Source organism: Ascaphus truei, chromosome 1 (assembly GCF_040206685.1).
Source record: "Ascaphus truei isolate aAscTru1 chromosome 1, aAscTru1.hap1, whole genome shotgun sequence".
NCBI lineage: Eukaryota > Metazoa > Chordata > Amphibia > Anura > Ascaphidae > Ascaphus > Ascaphus truei.
This window is the reverse complement of record NC_134483.1, coordinates 69838344-69854179: the sequence shown is the minus strand read 5'-3', so window position 1 is coordinate 69854179 and position 15836 is coordinate 69838344. Positions and strand designations below refer to the sequence as shown.

Genomic DNA, 15836 nt, shown 5'->3' with positions numbered 1-15836 from the left:
TGCTTTGCAGAAAACCCACATTCTTAAAGGGACAGTACAAAATAAAAAATAACGTTTTATATAGCAGCTTAAGTGTAATCTGCTTCCTTAGAAAGATTCAAATCACTTCTAAGTAACAATTTTACTTATTTGCCTCATTTTAGAAATAAATGTTTCCCTTTTCGCCACTTCTGCGGAATTCAATCACATCAGCTGCTTATTACTATGTTTGACTAATGATGGCTTCATAATTACTATGCAATAAAATGTACAAAACCTATTCTCTGACCGTTATCCAAATACCTTTAGGTGAAATAACTTTATTACCATGTAAAAGTTTTAAAAAATTGAGTTGATACATACTCTTGTCAATCAGCAACATTGAACCTATTAAACATGCCACTGTCCTTGAGTCACACTCCTCCTAAGAGAACTAGCCACACAAAATAAGACGTTTCTGCAGGTTGAGCTCTCTCTCACCATCATGAAAACTAGCAGATATATTGAAATAAAACTGTTTATTTAATCAGCATAGGCATAAACAGACCTGTCAAACCACAAGACATAAATAACCACAACTGCCTATTTCGTACCGTTTTGGGGGAAACTACAATGCATCGCTCAGTGCAACATGAGGCCTTTTGTATTACAGCACAGGGAAGATAATCAGTAAGAGATCAACCAGATATTTCCTCTGCTACCCAAGTAACATATGCATTACAAGTATTGTAAACATTATTTGTAACCACCATCATTCTGTAGACATTGTTGCACACAGCTATGCAAGCTTCCAACGCCTCTATTCAGGATGTTGTACTGGAGAAGGTTATAATCCCATTTGTTTTAAAGGGAACAGGTCTCGCCAGCAGATTGAATAAGGGCATATACATACATACATACATACATACATACATACAAGTTGACAAATCTTCAGCGCCATCTGCCTGCAAAGTAGAGAGCTGCAACATCGAGCTATTCAGAAACCATAGCTATATTTCACCAATAGGGAGCGCTGCGGTGCACCCTTCATTGCAGGTATAAAGAGAACTTCATTCATAATTTGAGGGTCTTTGCCACAATACACAGAGGCTTCTGGCACGAACATTGTGCACCCAAGATAGCAGTGCCCTTCTGATACAGATAGCATTGCCCTGCTGCTGCCAGCAATTGAGCACATAACTGAAAGCACTGTAGCAGCATCCTCTCTGGTATTACACCTTTAAGATAATTTATGTCACAGTAAGATATTTGTCATCTCCACGTTCCACTTAGAACCGTTAATTTGTGTCGCTACACAGTTAAATGGATACATTAGGTGTCTCGTAAGTTCATGTATGCAGTCCTTTGGGGAACAGATTCCAGTAGACACTTCTGCAATGTGACTATCCACTAATCTAGCGCAGGATCCATTCCACCCAAGAGTTCAGAAAACAAGCAACCAGAAAGGTTTTATTTGTACTTTTCCACACTAAAGACACGGACATCTCTCGTTAGCAACTAGTCTTTCTGCCCTATTTTAACAAGAAAAAGGGGTTGCCTGTTTTTTTTCACGCAGCCTGGGTATGTGCATCTGGAAGTATTGGTGCTTACTTCTGCTACATGCCTGAAGCGCTTCCCAGAAGCCAGGATTGTAATACAAGTGCCTCGCTGTAATGTTACATGCCATGTTCTTGTGCCGCAGAACATTGTATACCAATGGTTTATACTGGCAGTCTCCAGGTGCTAAGTTGTATACAAACATTGCCAGAAGGGCCTGCAACACAATCACTAAGGCAAAATGAACAACAAACTAACTAACTAATTACACTCTCTATCGGCGCTAGATCCAACGGACAATAATGTGAAAAATGGATAATATACACAAAAAACAAACAAGTGTAAGTGCAAAAATCAGCTGCCAAGAAGACAACAAACAATACACGGTTCCAAATCTACTAAACAAAATACATATACAAAAGCAGTATCCCCGGCGCTAGTGAGTTAATGTCCACAATACCATATTCCAATGACAGTCCTTGGTTGAAAAACAGTCCTGGCAGATGGGTGGATTTACCAACAGAGTAGTTGTTGTCTCAATAACAATGATTTGAACTTGCGGTTCACCTTCAGTCATACAGTAATAGATCAAACATTAACTTCCTTGACCTTTCCCTCTATATAGACAACAACACTATTCAGACCAAAACCTACCATAAAGAAGTGGACGCAAATACTTATTTATTGGCGTCCAGCCACCACCATCCTAAGTGGCTTCAAAATATTCCCAGGGGCCAAGCCCTGAGAATCAAGCGGAATTGTTCCAGTGATACAGTTTATAAGCAACAGGTCAATGACCTTAGGGACAGATTCTTGGAACGAGAATACAAAAGGCGTGATGTAGATCTTGCCATCTCTGAGGTAGATAGAATAGACAGGAATACCATTGTCTGTAAGGATTTAACAAGATCCAAACCTAAAGAACATGATCAATTTCCCATGTTTATAACTCAGTACAGTGGTCTGGCTCCCGTTATATCCCAGGTCTTTAAAAAAACATTGGGGTATCCTTCAGAGGGACCCAATTCTTAAAAATTGCCTTCCAGACAAGCCCAAAATAGTGTATAGACGGGCCAAGAATCTAAAGTCCCAGCTGTCCCCTAGTTGTCCTCTTGACAGTCTTCGAGACCGTCATGTCACCTGGCTTAATGACCTAAAAAGGGTACTATATATGCTCCAAGTGTGTTGGATATAAGCACAGTGTTAAAAGTAAATCTTTCAAATCCAATGTAACTGGGATCAGCTACGACATAGAGACATTTATCAACTGTAGGACCGATTTCTGTGTGTATTTACTTCAATGCCCATTTGGGTTGCAGTATGTAGGCCGAACTGGGAGACCACTTAAGCCGCGATTTGCAGAGCACATATATAATATTAAAAGGGGTCTTGAGACTCATAGTGTCTTTAATCATTTCAGATTAAAACACAATCAGAACCCAGAGGGCCTAACCTGCATGGGCATTGACAACCCGAAGTCTAATTGGCGTGGGGGAGACAGGCTTGGCATGGTATCCAAGCGTGAGAGTTATTGGATATACGTGCTTAAAACCCTGTCTCCCCTTGGCCTCAATATAGATTTCGATCTGGCAGCTTTTTTGAAAGATCCTTAGAAGTTCAGAATGTCTATTTTTCATTGTTTTTATTATTTTACAATGGGTTAATACCATTATTGTATTATTTTATTGCCTTTTAGTGACTAAAGAGTAATTTAGGGCACTTATGACCCCAGCAGCGTTCCGTTATACTGTTAGCTGTTTTTTTGTTCCTATAGCACCCTGTCAATCAGACTGTACACGCCCATTTGTGAGCGAGTCTTTGTATTGTACTTGTATTTAAGTGTCTTATCCACTAAGCTCCACCATCACCTGAGGAAGTGACACATGGTCACGAAACGCGTATGGAGGAGGAGCTTAGTATTGTGCGTGCGTGCCGACCAACTGCTGAACCCATCTGGCGCTGGAGAAGTGACCCGCGCCGCTGACGTCATCAATCGGCGAGTCGCGGGTGACTGTGTGGGTCTCCGTTCCTGCCTGGTTGGAAGCAGGTTGCGGACGGCATTCGTGAGTGGCGTCACTTGGCCATACACATTGCTGTTGCGGTTCATGCTGTATCCGTGAGGGCACCATCCACCACAAGGAGAATCATCCCGTCCAACCACGTGGGGTCCGTGGATATCGAGGTGAAGACGTGGCCTAATACAGATTCTCTCCCCTGAACCAACAAGAAATTATCTTGTAAGTTGGGGGTTTTCCCGTTTTAGTTAGGGTTTTTTTTTGTTAATTATACTGCGCAATTGGTGTGTCTGTTTTTGTTTGATTACAGAAACTACCTGGAATTATTTTCTGAGGACCATCTAATCCAACTAGAACTCTGTTGGTAAATCCACCCATCTGCCAGGACTGTAGCCAGGACATACTTGAAAACGAGAGGTAGCTCTCAATGTATTACTATTACTATTACTTCCTGGTAAAATATTTTATAAATAAATAAATAAATTCTGCAACAATGTATCTTGCGCCAATTTTGAACAGTCTTCCCCCCTAGCTGGCGACTTGCAGAGTCAGTAGTAGGAGTTGGAGAAGTGCTACGTGGTGCACATTATGTATAACATTGTGCGTCTCCGTGTGCCATTCTTATCCACTTTCATTTGCCCCCAAAAAGCAGTCGAAGTGCCACAACAAACTTATTACACATTGGCAGCTCAGCTCCAAAAAACAGAATAATGCATCAAACATACTATACACCCCTTCTCAAATGCTTGAGAATGATGCATGTTGACATTAAATTTAAATCTACACGACTTCTACAGCACAGATGGTGCCAAGAATTCCTCCCCCTATACGTGTTGTAATGCAGCCCATGCCAATACAATCTAGTAATTACAATTCATTCAGCTATATTGTTAAATGTAGACTGCGCATACAATCAGGAAGCAAACATTTATTTTGTACAACGATCCAAGTAAAAATCCCACAAGGGTTTGCTCAGTTACACTTTCTGGCCTGTGAGCACTCAATGTCTCAAAAGCAGATTCCACCGATTGCCGACTAGAGACGTGAGGCCACACTACCTACATACTGTACATTTACAGCACCCGCAGCTGGGAGCTACATCAGGGTTTCACGTTACATAGTATCACAAGTGTGTAATACATAAAGGTGCACTTCCACCATCTGAACATGTCAATTACCTTTACATTTGATTTCTTGGAAAAGTTAACCACCACGCCCCATCCAAAATCTTCATCTTCCCTGTTCACCTGCGAAGAGAAGAGGAAACGTTATTTGAATTTTGGGCGCACATGGATTTTAGGGGTAAAAATGATATGTATACTTCCACACATTTATTGAGAAAAGAAAACTACACTTGAGATCATTTGTGATAGAGTCAAGGCAATAAAAGCAAATTTATTACGGACCGTTCGGTCAAAATGAATAAATGACTAATGGAAAAGCAGTAACATTTAATTCCAACTGGCAGCGACAAAAGCATGACAGCATTGCTTGGGAAACGGCCCGAGTAACAGCTGCAAGGTTTGGCGCAATGGGAAAGGGATATCAACAGATCATTTTGTTAACAGCTGCATGTACTATGGAGTAATGATTATAGTAAGATGGTTTACAGATAGTTTCTCTCGCATCCCCCCTCCCCCTCCCAGAGACATAGTTTGTGATTGGATACCGGAACAGAAAACTTTAGGACTATTACTTGTAGCAAAGTATTAGAAACATTTGTGAGATGTGACAAAGAAAATGGGAAACATGCCTGTAACTTTGCTCCTTCACTGCATTACTTACTACGTATGTTGGGAAGGACTTGGCCCCTTGAGTGCTGGAATGCCAACGACACCACAAAGTCCTGGGCAATTCAACACCAAAGCCATGATTGGAAGCAACCCCCCCATTCTCCCCCCCCCCCCAGAACGTCAGGAGTGGAGAAGTTCTCCTACGGTTGTGCGCATAGCTCTATCTTCACCTGCCAAGCTACAAATACACATGCTGGGGCACTAAAGGGGTTGAATGTAATGTCACCAGGTTTCGCACTATAATACGCTATGCTTTGAATTAATAAAGCTTGAGCAAATTACATTTTAGCCAAGGTTCATAGGGGGAAAAAAAAAAAACCAGTGGAATTGCGGGGCACCCCCAACCTCCAGCAAAACAGAATTTTTTTTTTTATCAATGAGCCCCCCCATCATTTATTTTTATTTATTAGGTCACATGTAACCAGAGGTTAAAAACACCAACGCACAAGGTGACACCGTGATAAAGCGCATTGTGCATAAAACATGTTGGTGCGTTTTTAACCTCGTTGGTGGATACATGTAACCTGATAAATGACATTTTTATGGGAGACCCCTCTTGATCATTGTTTTCTCCTTTGCTGGAGGTTGGTGGTGAGCCGCAACTCCACCTTTTCTTCCCAACTGATTCCTATCACCGCGGATTCTGCGCACCGATGGACCTCCGCTGATCACAAGGATGCGCAATGGGCACCCAGGAATATATGCCGGTTAACCCTTTCTGAAACCGCCTTGGATTTATGTGACAAATTCCAATCTCATTATAGGAGATGTTGATTGTGCCATTTTTCTATATATGTAGCGAGACACCACTGGTTGCTATTCTCCCTACAAATTGTTCTCTATACATTACATTTATTCTCTGGAAAGGAGGTTCTGGATTTTATATATGTTGTATTCATATTGCTGACCGAGTAGGTTGTGATCCGTTCGGATATTTATTCCAGCAATGGTTTATAACCTGATCAGTTAACAATATGAAAGCAGGACAAATAAAAAAAAAAATACATTCAGGATGGATGTACCTTAACTAGCCTGCCTGGCTGCAGAAATGGTAGGCAATACTTGGGCTTGTGAATAAAGTCTTCAATCTCTTTCCCAAGCTTGGCAAGCTGCTGGCGGATTTTGTAGTATGTCACAACACTTTCTTCATTGGGAATTTGTATATCGTTGTACTGTTCTTCTAATTTATTTACCTCTGAAAAGCAAGGAAAATGCGTTTAAGCTGACACTAACTTGTTCCACCACCACCATGGATACGCACAAATATGTATTACATTTGCCATCTTCCATGTCACACATTATCAGTATTACCCTGCCCATGCTCTGTAATGAGAGAACTACTCAAAATACTTATACGATTAAAAGGTCAACCCCAATTTAACAAACTATGCCAGCACTGCAAAACATATGAAAGCACCCACTTTCTCTGTCATTTCAAACACTTACTACAATTTATCATATCTTTTATAGCTCTGTAAAACTAGTGCCAAAACCTGACAGGACATATACAATCCAGTATTACCAAGTGAAAAAAAAGAAAAACTGGATATACATACTTTTAGACTTTTGGCAAACACACATCAATTCACTACACATGTGCCTGTGTATATATCAACTAAATAGATGACTGATTTTTTTTTTTTAACCCAAACTAAATGGTTAGTGGCCTTGAAACAATATGGTCTGGAGCTTAGCTTTTTCAACTACCAAGGCTCACTTTTTGTGAAGAGCACCTCTGAGAAGAAAGAAGCAGTGTTCAGTCTGCTGTACGTCACTAATATTCCAACGCGCAGGTATTGCCCAAGAGTGTGCCAACTGTAACACACAGCGGACCACATGATAAAAGATTTTAAGCAAGAATTATGGGAATGTGAGAGCGTAGTCTTCATGAGATTTGCCTAGGCAGAGAAACCAAGATTAAATGAGGCCGGCACTTGTAATCTGAAACACACCTTACATGTGGAGAGCCTCTAGGCTCCATGACTATTACAGCTACGTCATCTCATCAGCTGCTATTGAAGCTGGCATTGCAGATAAAGACATAGATGGATGACCACTAATTAAAGCTAAACATGAACAGACGGTCATAGGACGCCAGAATCAAATTGATAAACAAAAGGGACTTGAGAAATAGCCAAATCCTACACCACTCCACAGCACCCTCCAAGGCAGTGAAAAGCCGGGGAATCACCATGAACAGTAATCTCGCAACGGACGAACAAGTAAGACTGTCAGGCTCTGCCTCTACCACCTCTGCTACATACAGAGAGTTTTTATCCCCACAAAAAGGCAATAATTATATACACTACATAATAGAAATCACAAACCACAAAGTAAGAATATAAATGGCCGACACCCCTGAGAATTCCTCAGCATTTCAGGCACACGACCCTTGTGAATTCCCCAAGGAGTAGAAAAATAACACTCCGCAGAAGGGCCCCGGCATTAGAACAACCTCGCTTAACAACATCAGGAAAGCTTCCAACAAATCACCTCACCCGCTCCTCGGGGACGCATGTGGGCACTATCCAATTTCTGACCATATTAATCAACGCTACAAAGCACTTGGGTAATCGACGCTCTAAAGAAAAACGTTGATGAAGACTGTTTCATGGGGTGTTCTTCAAACGGCTGTATAGAAAACCTATTGGGAAAATCTCATGCAAGGAGGTTATTTAACACTTACGTTCAACTACTCCTGGAATGGCTCTATAATGCTGGAACTGGTAAAAGGACTTCTCCAACATATACTCAGGGTTGATTTCCTCCACACGCAGCAGATTCAACACCATGTTGTAAGTAAGATGGAAAGCACTGTTCAGTGGATCAGGTGAGCCCTTAGAAAACAAGCATAAAAACACAGAAAAATCAATATGGTCCCACAACAGAAGATACTATGGCATTAGTCATTTTGTGGCGTGTGCAGCATGCAATCCCTGCCAGGCAATCCCCACACAGATCTATCCCTCTCACGATGAAATTGGTGCTTGCCTGTTTCCACCAAACCAATGTAGGCTCAGTGGGATCATACGGCTTAGAATCCTTTATTAACATCAGGGCTAAAGTGTCAAACTCCTCACTTCCCCGTAACATTCCTTAAAGGCAAAGCTTCCTTTATAAATGAGGCTCCTCAGGGAACATTCCTTTACTACATCAACCATTAAAGTAGGTCTCGAATCCTTGCCGAGATGAGAAACCTGACACTTGCTTACACATTAATTGTAGGGGGAAAAGGAAAGCAGGCAGACGGATGCAACGTAGAACATGTACTTATTTCTCCTTAGAAAAGTCCACCATTCACAAACCTGCAGTCCGGCATACTGTTATTTCTCATTTACAAATTAGCGCTACTTTTCCTGTTTCACACTAGACACATACTTTATTATGACATTTTTCAGTAGTTTTCTAATTTTAGAGAAATATTTATGTCAAATATTTAAGGGACTCTTACACCTAAACACCTTGTGCATTTCATTAGGACACTATATAACATGCATTTGTATTTTTTAAGATAGATTGTAAAAAGGCAGTGTTGTATGGCTGAGTGCTTCGTTTAAACTTGCATGGGAATACATCTTTAACAATGTAACAATTTGTATGCCCCATTAGTTTTCAGTCACAACCCACTGGAGGAAAACTGGGCTCAGATAAAAGTGTCACCTACATTTAAAAGGTCATTATTTCAAAATATAACAGGACAACCATCTTTGGTTCTACATGGGCAGCGGTGGCCAACTCCAGGCCTCAAGGGCCACAGAGAGGTCAGGTTGTAAGGATATTCCAGCTTCAGCACAGGTGGCTCAATCAATGTCTCAGTGAAGGATATGGTCCATCTGTTCAGAAGCAGGAATATCCTGAAAAACTGACCTGTTGGGTGGCACTTTAGGACTGGAGTTGGCCACTCCTGTGCATGGATTTTGTACTATGTAAGGCAGAGAAAAAGGTCCAAGTTCTTTGGATATAGGGGGATAAAATCACTGGTTATTTTACAATTAATGTCTATGGTAACATTGTAATTACTATTCAATGTTTGTTAATAAATGGTGATTAGGATATATTCCGCAAATGTGTGTGTGTCTGAAATGAGACGAACTTGAAACCTACGTTACTTAGATTTGGCCACAATGTACAAAACCTAGATTCTTCCTCACTTAGAAACCGCGTGACTACATCAGTATTAGTTAGCAATCTTCTAGTGCACTTATGAGCCATTCCACTGATGGACTGTTTAAATTCCCAGTCTATTTCAAATTTGGTTCAATTCTCCTTTTGTTTATTTTGGCAAATGAAGACTGTCTTAAATGAAATAAATCTGTTTTTTAAATGCTTGAAGCTGACCCAGGACAAACACTTGGAAAAATTATACAGATCGTGTACTACTAAAATGGTAGGATTTCAGGATATCCTCAATGCACATGCACGCAATTCAGATTAAATGACACTTGTGGTAAAGGAAATTAGAGCACTTTGCATACACATAGGATGTCATGAATCAAGTGATTCTTTTAGTCCAAGTATGAAAATAGGGACAGAAAAATAAATAAAGAGCAGGATGATAGAAATGAATCTAAAACAACATAGCTGGTTTTAACCATCAGAACTACTTCTTTTATACAATCTAATCCCTAGTCATTTATGTTACATTAAATATTTACTACAACTCCAGCAGCCCATCCATTAACCCATGAATTCTGAAAACAGAGGTTTAAAATCCTATCCGCCTGGCAGACCAATAGAAACCAGAGGGTCTTCGGAACTAAAAGTAATGCGGTTCAACCCTGGAGACCCTTTGCATCCTACCCATGTTAAAAAGGTTTTCAACTCGGAAAGCACCTTTAAGTCTCACAGATTCAGAACTACAATGAGATGACCTCTGCAATGCAGCGTGAACTCTTTCACTGCCATGTAGCCTGTAGAACAGTATGAGCTCTTTGGTGCCCTGAGAATCCCTAATGAGTTCCCTGCAATTTTCAGGTCATTTGAAAATGGTATCAAATAGAGAAGCATTTACAATGCATCTGATCTCAGGCGCGCTATTAGGCCTCGGACATGGTCAAAAAGATGTGCTGAGCCGCGCTGAGGGGAAACATTATCTCCACCAGCGCGGCTTTAGACGGCGCTTCCTCAGGCGTGTGGAAATGCAGGAGAAAGGCAAATTTAAATTTTGCCGCTCAGGGAAGCGCAGGGCCGGTCACGTGACTGCCAGAAGCCAATGGCAGTCCGTGACGTCGGCGCCGTGGCGCCCTAGCCCCGCCTCCAGCCCGGCTGCCACCCGGCACACAAGCGCGCTCGCTGACGCTCATGCAGGGACACGAATCCTGCTTGAGCAGGAGAGCATGAACGTCAGCGCTGCCCAGCGCTCTTCACTACACTATGTCCCAGGCCTTAGAGAGGGTTGGGGTTCCTTACAATGCATTTGATCTGACTATATAAAATGATAAGAGTTCATTAACCAAAAAAAGAAGTTGGAAACCATTGCTGTAGAACATTGCTATGCAGTTTTAGTTGGTCACCCCTGTGGGGGGAAATAAATAAATAAAATGGGTAATGCAACGTCAAACAAAAATAAAAATTAAAGGGGGAGGAGGAAAATAATAGTAAATGAAGTATGGCTGCTTGCATTTTGGATCCATTTTACAAACATGAATATATAATATGCTACATTCATGTAACTCTTTATACATTAAACAACCGTAGGCCACACAACTCCTGGTACATTTAAAACAAGCGGTCAGTGCAATTATAAGTCATTACATGGGTGCATGATGGGTTCATGTATAAGTTACTATAGCAATTTCCCGTGAGAATGCTCAATTCCACACTTTCCATAGAAATAAATTATACATTTCCAAACATACTTCAAATGCGCACATCAAAATAAAGGAAAGAATTACTTAAAATTCACTCATCTATTTCTTTCCACAAGTAAGACCATTAGCAGAAAGACACATCCATTTCACTTTGAAGATAGCCTTATTTATGCTTATCCAGAGTAGACTTTAAATCCTTATTACTGTATTAGCTGCCACCCACCATGTGAAGTACTTTCACATATCCCTTAAACTGCAGGTCTCTCTCTCTCTGATCTATGCTTCTCTCATACACCATACTAAAACCTATGATGCATTTGAACATTTCTAACATGTCCACTTTCCGATTCTTCCTAGCTGTACACAGGAAGGTCCTTTAGGCTTCCCTGAAACGTTTTAGGAATTGTTCGACTACGTACCAAGTAGGACTTATGTACGTAAATACATACATATCTATCCGTAAGTAGGCAATCATCATCAAAATGACACACCAAAGAAAAGCAACACAATATGGAGCAATTTCAGCGGTGTAGACAAAAACAAATTAACCTCTGCTGACAAATTTGCTAGCAACCAGTTGGAGTTCTTTAAAGAAAATGAATTGATAGATAAGGTACAAGCTTTTCGTTGTTTAGCAGAACTCTGGCAGTCAGCAGCACTGCAGAAAGAACCCGCGTGATAGCCACATGCTGTCGCTGCACAAATATCTCCCACCGCTTGGCATCTGCAGTGTTCTTTTCCATTAGAGAGGAAGCAGCAAAGCAAGGTATTATTCCTGGCTAATGCTTAATAGAAAGAAGGATTTCTTTACCAGAAATTCTTGTGTTTTCCAAATTAAGGAGACATTATTTTCTACTTTTGAATTGATGCATAGTCACTGGCCATGTACAGTAAGTGAAATAAATAAATTGTATTTATATTAAACTCCCCTTCCCCCCCCCCACACACACATTGCTACAGTATGCGACGCCTAGTTTAAATTGCCACATAAAAACAAAGGAGAAAAACACACACACACACACACACACACACACACACACACACACACACACACACACACACACACACACACACACACACACACACACACACACTTGTAATTCCTGGTTATACCAGGTTTGTATACAATACCTGTCCCTATAGAAATCTGTATGGTTGGCCTGTGTAATACAAACAGCAGGCATAAGCAACCTGTTTTTGTCTATGTTGACAGTGTAACCTATTAGGGAACACAATATCAATGAATAATGCTTTTCTTCTACTTCGGTTCGGTATCAGCCCATAATTGGAAAAACAATTGCAGCACATTTTGCATACTCTGTAATATCGGTCATTGTGCTTTCTAGTTAACATGTGCAAAATGACTGAGCATCTCGCATTATGAAACACTAAGAATTAGGTAAAAGGCAGAGCGAAACATTATCAGTCTTCAATTCACAATGGTTTATGGAAGGGTTTTCCAAAGCTTTCCTATGGGCACCCCAGCCAGGCCATGTATTAGGGATAACCAGCCAATTACACATCACAGGTAAGGCAAGGGCAAATTATCCAACGATGTACGCTTGGCAATAAACATCTATTATTCCTAAAATCTCGCCTGGCTGTGGTGGGTTAACAATGGCTCATGGTTTGCAAAAGGCTTCTTCGTGTTGCTCCCTTAAGCATTAAGCATGTTTGGAAGGCTGTAACAGCAGCATCACTGTAGTACAGAGGTAGGACCACACCTGTAAAAGTGATGCCCCAGGATACTGTGTGTTACAGTCATAACATTAGAAATGTTCACAGTAAACCTAATCAGCAACACTTCAAATATTAGGCCACGTTTATAGTGGCAGCGCAAACAACAACCCTCGCCTATTAGGCCGCCCATAGAGCGTGCGAGCGATGTAGCGAGCGTGCGATTCTGGAGAAGACTAAAATGTTTGTCTTTGCTGAGCGACGGCTGGGTCACGTGTGCTGATTAACCAATGGAGGGCCATCCGCTCACGTGATGTCACGACCACGCCTCCCCGTTGCGCAAACCCAAGGAGTAGAAATCACTCTAGCGACAGGCGCGCGCCATCCGCTCAGTCGTGCGCCATCCGCTCACTCGTGCGCCCCCACTGTAAACACAGCCTTAGCATTTGGATGGAAGATCACACCACTGATCCCGATAATTCTTTCGGTCGCCAGAGGCAACACAGTCTTTGTCCTAGCAATCACATGCCCCAATTTATTCCCACCACTGGGTGCAGTTGAACAGCGTTGCACAAATTGGGGGGCGGGAGAATTTGCAGGGGGGGGCTCGGACTGTTACAGAGGCCCCGCGCTCTTCCCCCAGGCATTTAATTTAATGCCAGGGGAGGCGTGAGGCCTCTAACCTCACCTACTGGCAGCCAGGTCTTCTGCGACGCGTCGCCATGGCAGCGCAGCGTCAAATGATGCGGCATGGTCACGTGACCGCGCAACGTCATTTGAAGCCGTGCCTTCGAGGGAGGGGCGCGAACGGTACGGCTTCCAGGAAGGGGGCCGCAGCTGAAAAAGTTTGGGCAGCGCCGCAGTTGAACATGAAAATGTATGTCCCGAGAAGGCTTCGCTAGGCTTCCAATTTCAAATACGACAACGGGGAAAAAAAGCTTGGAACTCTAGGAAATGTAACAGAGAAGCCTAATTATCCCTAAGAAAATCAAGTACTTGACACAAGATCCACCATAAATTTATATGCAGAGTCCGTAGCTTCAGGGATAATTTGATTTTCTTTCCTTAAATCTTCATTTTAGGAAAATGCAGCACTGTAAATTTAGTTATGCCTCCATATCTTGTGTAATGCTACATTGGCTCCATTACATAGCCACGACACAAACAAATACCATACTTGTAAAACAACATTCCTGCTGTGGTCTGTTTTCTGATGCCATCTTCTCAAAGAAAATAAGTATTTTGGAAGCTGGTTCCTGAACGTGTTGGAGGTCATAAGGTGGACACATTTAAGCAAAAGATGAAGATTACTGGATTATGAGGTGAGAAGGTATTATGTTGTTGCGTTTTAGCATATATTAGGAACTGAGAGTACAATTTTAAACCTCGAGTTTTAGTGACTCATAAGAATGCAACCTGCTGAAACTTGGCAGGTTTGTAGTGCTGCTCAAAACGTAATGTTTTGCCAAAAAAAATACAAAAATGACCAAAACAAGTACTGAGACAAAATTCTCACTTCCCTGTCAGGAGAGCAGCACATGGCAAAGCAAAGGGGAAAAAAAAGGATGGCTGAAGTACGTGGTAAATAAAAAATGAAAAATACTCAGTGAAGGAAGGGTGCGTCCAGAGGCGAGTAGCAAGGGACCATTCAATCTTATTATCAAAGTATATAAGGAATCCTCCAATAACTTGTAAATGCAGCAGATCAAATGTTATTATAGAACATAAGCCAAATGCACTACGGCTTGTCCAACAATGTGAAGGAGAGGAATAGTTATTCTTAACTCATGATGTTGGCCTCTTCCACATGTTATAATGGAAAACTCTTAACACTGGGTAACTTGAATGGGTCCATTAAAATTACATACTCCATTTAAGAATGTTTTATGGATCATGAGCATCACAAGTCACACAAGCACCACAAAATAACTTTATGGTGCATAAATGGCTGACTAATATTATAATCGAATATCATAACTATACATAATAGAGCATGCAGTCTTCTATAGTTTACACAGCACAAAAAAAATGCATCTTTTACCTCTGGGGAGACACGGGGAGGGCATATGAGAGCAGTGTCATTAAAGCACGGAATTAGAAAAAGGGGAAATTATACAGCAAGTTTTGCCACGTCACTATGTATGTATGTATGTACAGTATGTATTTATATAGTGCCATTAATGCACATAGCGCTTCACAGAAGTACTGTAATACACGTGACAATCATTTAAGTAACAAAATACATGATGGGAAGAAGTGCTTCCGATATAAGAGTGACATTTAGGAAAAGAGTCCCTGCCCCGAAGAGCTCATAATCTAATTGGTAAGAAGAACGTACAGACACAGTAGGAAGGTGTTCAGGTAAGTGCGTCTGCAAGGGGCCATGGTCGATGTACGAGGTAGAAAGTATCAGCCACAGAACTACTCATATGCTTCAATAAAGAGGTATATTTACGATGGAAAGTGAGGGTGCTAGTTGGATATTGAGGGAAGGGCAACAATAGTTGCAAGTGCATAATTTTTACACACAAAAACAGCCTCAGTGTTTGAGCTGGGGAACTCTCCAGGCTGCCGAGAACGCCATCATTCTGGCTGCCAGGTGAAGAGAATCAAATAATACTCTTAGGCCCGGGCCATAGAGCACTCAGGCGTGCTGAGGCGTGCTGAGCCGCGCTGAACAGATGCAGAACAGATGCAGAACGCCCCTGCATCTATCAGCGCGGCTATAGTTTCTCCCTGCTCATGCGCGCTGATGCGCGCCGAGGAGGAGAGACTCTTCCCCGAGCGCCAAACTGAAATTTGGTGCTCGGGGAAGCGGAGGAGCGGTCACGTGACCGCTCCCATCCAATGGGGCTGCAGCCGGTTCCCTACAGAGCCGCCATTGCCAGACAGAAGGTGTTGTGTGTGTTTTGTGTGTTTTGTGTGTGTGTATAGGAGGGGGGGGGAGAGGGTGATGCCCCGATCGCTGTCTCCCTTCTGCTCCGGTCCCTGCCCCCCTTCTGCTCCGGTCCCTGCCCCCCTTCTGC

At 41.9% G+C, this 15836-nt stretch overlaps 1 protein-coding gene across 1 annotated transcript in view; it reads right to left on the bottom strand.

Annotated features, from left to right (window-relative positions):
* Positions 1-15836, bottom strand: part of MTREX (Mtr4 exosome RNA helicase) — a 75977-nt gene that overhangs the window by 25962 nt on the left and 34179 nt on the right. The window contains exons 16-18 of the mRNA XM_075589158.1: positions 8010-8160; positions 6346-6518; positions 4709-4777 (exon numbers count right to left, since the gene is read on the bottom strand). Coding sequence (XP_075445273.1) covers positions 4709-4777; positions 6346-6518; positions 8010-8160 — 393 coding nt within the window. The remainder of the gene's footprint in view (positions 1-4708; positions 4778-6345; positions 6519-8009; positions 8161-15836) is intronic.